At 34.3% G+C, this 6,944-nt stretch overlaps 1 protein-coding gene across 1 annotated transcript; it reads left to right on the top strand.

Moving 5' to 3' along the window:
- Positions 1–5,252: 5,252 nt before the first annotated feature.
- Positions 5,253–5,837, top strand: LOC141674167 (uncharacterized). Its single transcript, XM_074480888.1, has one exon. It carries the CDS (start codon positions 5,253–5,255, stop codon positions 5,835–5,837), a length of 585 nt encoding a protein of 194 aa, XP_074336989.1.
- Positions 5,838–6,944: the final 1,107 nt, after the last annotated feature.

Raw genomic sequence — 6,944 nt, 5'->3', positions numbered from 1 at the left:
CAACCCGACGTAACCTATATGGAGCAACCAGGAAGGGTTGTAGAGTGAAAAGGGAACAAGTGCTTAGGAGAAGGGTTATCAAACTATTCAGAGATTGATGGAAGAACCACAATGTGGGAAAATTTATTTGAGAGTTAGAAAGTGTAATGCTAAGAAAGTATCCCAATTCATTTTCTATCTGATTCCGGGACGGAATCCTTTTAAGGAGGGGAGACTGTAATAACCCCAATTTTTGGGAAATTTTGAAACCCTTATGAATAGTGTTTTTGCTGAATGAGAAAATTTTCCATGCCACACTATATAGGGGTTCTGATATGGATATTCTGAGATTTTATTAGTACTTTATATGGGATATAAGTGTATGTAAAGATCGTCAGAATCCAAATCCGAACACTTTGATTTTTCCCGGAAATCCAATAGATACGGAAAGAATTGAGTATAAGGTAACAGGATAAAAGGATTTAAATTAAAGGATTATAATAGAGGATCATAAAAAGGAATATAATGTATTGAGAAAGGTTAAGGGAACCTAAGTAATAAGATCCCGGGTATGATCCCTCAAACGATAAACGAAAATGAAAGTTAAACGAACAGTATAACAGATCAGCGGTCATTAGGCAAACAATTAGGAAGTTAATCAAAGGGATTAGAGAGGATGATGCCACCCAACCAATGAGAAGAGGACAAGGAGGGGAGGATGACATCATGAGGATGACACAAGCATGACATGGGAAGGAAGGAGATGTGGTGGCTTTTTAACCACACAAAATCAAGGGCAACTAGGTAATTTACTAAAACAAACACAAAAATCAAACCAACCAAGCCAAGCAAATCATTTTTCATCAAAATCAAAAAGAAACCAAGGCATTGTTCTTCATGCTCTCGGCCAAAACAGAACCAGAAAACTAAAACTGCTGTATCTCCTTCATTTCTCACTCAAATATTGTGTTCTATAGCTCATTGGAAAGGTATTGAGATGACCTACAACCCTTGTTCACAAGTCCCGTCCAAATAATCATGGTAAGACCCTCATTTTTACAGTTCTTTAAATCGGACTTTTAGAAACTTCAAAGCCTAACTTTGTGTTCTTGATTTCTTTGGAAAGATCAAGCTTGTGGGAGTCTCCCTAAGGCTTCCTAGCAACTTAACACCTCCCAAGGAAGGTATAAACTTCAAACCCTAGCCTTTACTTTATTTGTTAGTAAGTTTAATGGTTGGTTTTGTGAAATGAGAAGCATGGATTGTGATTATTAGTAGTTTGGTTTGATTTGGAAGTGTTTTGGTAATTGAAGCTTGATTATAGTTCATAGGTCTTGATTGTGGTTGTTTGAGTTGAAAAACTTGGAGATTATGGACTGATGTGGTATGGTTTCGGTGAAGTTTTGTTGTATTGATGGTTATGAGTTGGTTGGTGGTTAATTGGAGTAGTTTAAACATTGGTAATCGCGTAAACATAGCCGTCGTAAAGTCTGATTTACTTTAGACTGCTTTTGTTCATAACATTTGGACCCGAGAACTCCCTGCTAGATTATGACCATTGCCATTTTTAGATAGTTCATGTTACGAGCTTCGTTTTGATATGTAGTTTGTTTGATTCCGATGTACGGTTTAGGAGAAACGACCGTTTCAAGTAACGGCGTTTCGCGAACGAAACTTTTCCCCTCGCCTTACTTTGAAACATAGGTTAAAGACCAAAAAGGGTTAATTAATTTATGAAACATTTATGGTAAGTGTGTTAGGCAGTTGGTAAGACACTCGCGAAGGAATCGCTTTAAAACTCGTACAGGTTAAATTATTAAAAAATGGTGGAGCCGAGGGTACCCGAGTGACTTAAGCGAATCAGTATGCGCAAAACGAGCGTTAGAGTCAGAGTTGGTTAGAGTATAGATTTACAAGTGACTTTGGTTTAATTCCAACTTACTTGTTGTTTATAGGTTACCAGACTCGTCCCGAGCCATTCGTAACCCCCAGTCGCTCAGGCAAGTTTTCTACCCGTTATACTGTTGTTGTGATGTATATATGTATATGCATTATCTTGTGATAGATGCATGTTGGTTAATTAGCAAATGTTGCGATATATTGAAGTATGCTGATATGGTATATATATGCATGCCTGTTTCGTATTCTTGCCATATATATCTGTTGGTTCAGTTGATAATACCTATGCTAGAGAATAGCGGTAACTTGCATATACCCTTAGTATAGGGACCCAAAGGTGAAAACATTTTCTAAAACCGGGAGTCGAGGATCCCGAGTAGATTTTATATATATATATTTATATATATATGGTAATAGTTTTCAAAACTATTAATCGAATAAGGTTTATTCGATAACTTTATTTTATTAATGAATATTATCTTGAATATTCATTCGAGGACTTATAACTCCTTTATATTATTTATTGAATATTACTTGGATATTCATTTGAGGATGTATGACTACTTTATTTTATTTAATTAATATTATTTATAATATTCATTCGAGGTATTATGACTCCGCTTATTATTTATTAATAATCTTTATTTTATTAAAGAATAAGGTGTCGATAATCAAACTCACTTTTGATTATTCGAATAAAGATAGTACTTTCGTATAAGTATATCTTTGGATATTTAATATTCATTTCAAGTATAAGTTTCAAAACTTCTACTTCAATTATTTTATAAAGATTATTCTTTATGGAAATATTATTTAAATAATAATATTCAGATATTTTCTAATATATTGGGACTGATTTATTTTGTTAAATCAGCATCACTCCAAACATTCTTAAAAATGTTTTGCGAGTCTTCAAAATGATTTTTAAAAGTTAGAGCGGATCCCAAAACTCATTTTTATATTTAAGATCCTCCTTTCGAAGGGGATTTAAATACTCGCTCAAAACCTGAGGGATCCGGCTCTGTGGTGTGTTTTATATTCGCAACAAGGTTGCTGTTTTGTTAAATGAATCGATTACTTACCCAACACTCGGGAAGTAAAATTCTTGGAACAAGTTAATCCATTAACATGCATCGCCTGGGAAATATCGGTGAGTTCTCCTTTCCAACTAGATACGACTTCTTGGTGGAGCCGTATCAACAAGTTTCTACTTGGGGAAAGTGGGGACGAGCTTTACATTTCAGAGTCATGGATTTCATCTGAACTAGGAGTGGCGTAAGTGGCCGAGTAGCGCCGGCCCAGCCTTATTATATTGGCCCAAATGGCCTGGAAGTTCCGCTAAGGCGGTCCATTCCTTAGGAGTTCAGTGTTCGGTTGACAAGTAAATCCGACAGGTTCTCCTCTACATGTAGAAAATGGTGGGGTTGTACTACTACGACTGATCATCGTAAGTGGTCTTCCTGGCGCGGCAAACTCCCGTAATGAGTTCATCATCCAATTGGATAATTTCTGCAACACTACCCAGAGCACTTCGATAGAAAGGCTACGGTTGGGCGATTGTTGAGTGTTGGCAGGGTCAAGTTTTCAAAATGAGGTTTACATCAAATGAAGTATCTCGTAACTTCATTTTATTTTGATGATATTTTAAAAGATTTAATCTATTCAAATCTGGTCTTGTAGTCTCATCTATGTGATGAACTTTTGAACTAATTATAACTTGAACGGTAGTAGTTCAAGTAGTATTTGGAAAAGATATAAGTATATTGGAGTATCTTGTAACTTCATCTTTTAAACTTATATCTAGTAAATGATTATCTTATGCATGACAAAGATTTTCAGAAAAACGTTGAGACAAGGTTAGATATATGAGATCACCTTGCAACGATATTTTTATACAGTTATACACTGGAACTTGTGTGTATTATGCATGGAAGAGGACTTCCAATATTTTGAAAAGTATATATGTATATATACTGAATACTTTACGACTTCATCGCATTAAGATATCAACTTGGTTCATTTCTTTTGACCAAGACTTTCATGAGTATTATGAGTAGGCTCATATATATTGTTAATCATTATACATATTATTTTGGTGGGCTTGCTGCTCACCCTTGCTTTCTTCTTTCATCACACAACATCAGATAGACAAGATGAACAGGACCAAGCTCCCAATTCGCGAGCGGATAGGAAACATTCCGCAGTTTCCTATAGGCGTTGATGTCGCTGTAGCTGAGGTAGGAGCTACCAATAGGCTAGGCTTTCAACTTTTGATGTACCAGATTTATGTATATTTATGAATTGTAATAATGGCAAAGAAATGTAAATTTATTCAGAAAACCTTTTAAGGTGTATTGTCATATAATTGTGGAATAAAACGACTTGTGATTATTTTTGGATGTTCATCTCTGAGACTATAACGTGTGGTGTGTGTGTTTATTGTGGGGTCACAGTACAGAGTAGTTGAGTAATTATTAAGATTGGGTGTTATTAAGGGAAATGGAACTCGTGACAACCCGGATCCCCGACCCCGGATTTGGGGGTGTTACAATACTTGTATTAACTAACCCTATTTGCTTTTATTTATAATTTTTCGGGATTTATTTGACTCGATTCTACCCATATTAGGGCTTATAAACAATTAACTAACACAAGACGACTTTCTTCTGAAAGAAATTATGATTTACAATTATTTTTATCAGGTTCGTTTCATTTTTCTGAGTCTAAGGCTCTTCGTTTTACTCAAATTGAACTAACGGTTTAATTATTATGAATTAAACAAGATTTAATTAATTAATAATTAATTATAAATAATTAATTATAATTAAATAATCCTTAATTATATTTTTAAATAATTATTTAATAATTATTGTATTTAAAATAATTAATCCTTAATTATTAGGATTAATTACAATTTATTACAATTATTTACAAATTATTATCAATTATCCGATTAGATCGACTATTTATAAATAAATAATCGATACGAATAATTATTACGACACTCTTCCAATAAATAAATTATCACTCGAACAATAATTCAACACATCGATCGACTACTCGTATCACTACGAGTTACTCACATTTTTCGACTAATTAACGAATTATTATCATATTATTGGATTATTTTTAATCGTATTTATTAATTAATTACTTATTTATTGAATAATAGATAAATAACTAAATTATTAAATAAATAATGATTTTCGAATTTCTAAATTAATAAAAATAATTCAGAAATTATTAATAATATTTTTCAGAATTTAAAACTAATTTTTATTGAAGCTATGAGGATATGCACAGTGTTGTATGGTATTTGGTACTGGAGGAATAAGCGAGTATGGAACGATAAAGTAGTACCAGGAAAGACAGCGATGGACGTATGTTTTAAATTTGTGCAAGACTGGAAAGAGGCAAGGTCGAAAGGGGTGACAAAGGTTCCAAATAAAAAGCAGCCTATGCAGGGTAATTCAAGAAGGTGGCAACCTCCGGAGAACGGGGAATATAAGGTAAACGTCGATGCAGCGTGGTCACAAGGGGTTGATTTCTGCAGTACTGGTATGGTCCTTCGTGATAGCAGTGGGCATTTTATTGAAGGTAGAACCATGCATCTTCCACAGGCTGGAGATGTACTAGAAGCTGAAGCACTAGCGATAAGGGAAGCGCTTTCCTGGGTAAAAAACATGGAGGTAATGAAGGTAATGGTGGAGTCGGATTCACTAGTTGCAGTCAATGCAATTAATGGTGTGAACAATTATCTTTTGGAGGTTGGACACATTATTGACCATTGCAGATTATTGCTCCAGTCAATGCCTAGTGTTAGGGTTAAATTTGTTCGAAAGCAAGCTAACGAGGTAGCTCATGGTCTAGCTAAAATGCCTTGTTCAAGTAATTGCTTAGTGATTTTCACGTCTCCTCCTACACATTTGGTCGAGACTTGTAATTTTGATATGGTTTGAATGAAAGTTCAGTTTGTTTCAAAAAAAAACTAATTTTTATTTGATTTTTAGAATTATTAAAACTGATTTCTGATTTATTAAAATATAATTAAATAATTAATAAATCAGAAACACAATTCAGGGAATTGGTTTCAGGTTTTGGGGATCAAACCCGGGTCGAATTCCGGGTCGAAACCCGATCGACCTCGGGTCACCAAGAACAGCCCCATGGCTGCCCAGAAACCCGACGCCGGCGGGGATTTTTCCGGCGATTCGAACCGCGAACAAAGGAACACCACAACAGTTCACATGCCTGGAAGCTCAAAGCAACCCTCGTATCGTCCAACCCAACGCTGGTAATAGAAGAACAAGTCGACCCCGTCGCAAAATCATCATCGAAAAATGAAGAACACCGTCGCGGCGGCGGTTCTCCGACGAACACGAATCGGAAGCCAAACTTGATGAAACCGGTACGGTTCGATCAGAAATTTAAAGATCTACAAGCTTATAATCACGAAATCATCAAAAAAACAACAAATCAAGCAACCCGAATTCGAATGCTAAACCCGAAAATATGAAATCAAAATCGATTAATCAATCACTAAAAATGATTACATAATCAGAAACTACAATATTACAAAAATACAAAGAAAAATGAATTTTTAAATATCCAATAAATACAAAATTAATGCTAAAAATTCCCAAAAATTATGAATATTACAAAAATACAAAGAAAATTGATGTATGATAATTTCATGATCATATTAAAATAAAAATGAATTTTTAAATATCCAATAAATACAAAATTATGCCAATGATTTTGTTTGAAATATGGGCTTTTAAAACACTGTTTGAGCTGTACGGGTTTTGATATAAAACATATAACTTACGATAAAATACTCAATAAATATCTGAATCACATTCTGATCAAAACAGACGACACGTAGCATATAGCAATTAGGGATTAACAACTCAACACATTTAATCACATAATAATACACATAATTATCTTTATTATAATATAATACAAGCGTAATTTTCTCGGTCGTTACACCATCTGCAATAGATGAAGTTTCTAGACCAGAATGGATAGTTTCTTCACTCTTACAGTCCAACTTTTTAATAGCT

Source organism: Apium graveolens, chromosome 7, assembly GCF_009905375.1.
Source record: "Apium graveolens cultivar Ventura chromosome 7, ASM990537v1, whole genome shotgun sequence".
Taxonomy (NCBI): domain Eukaryota; kingdom Viridiplantae; phylum Streptophyta; class Magnoliopsida; order Apiales; family Apiaceae; genus Apium; species Apium graveolens.
The sequence above is the reverse complement of the archived record's forward strand: the minus strand, read 5'-3'. Positions and strand labels throughout refer to the sequence as shown.

Bases quoted from the DNA above. Each gene is read 5' to 3' on its own strand.
- LOC141674167 (XM_074480888.1), top strand. From the start codon at position 5,253: ATGGACGTATGTTTTAAATTTGTGCAAGACTGGAAAGAGGCAAGGTCG.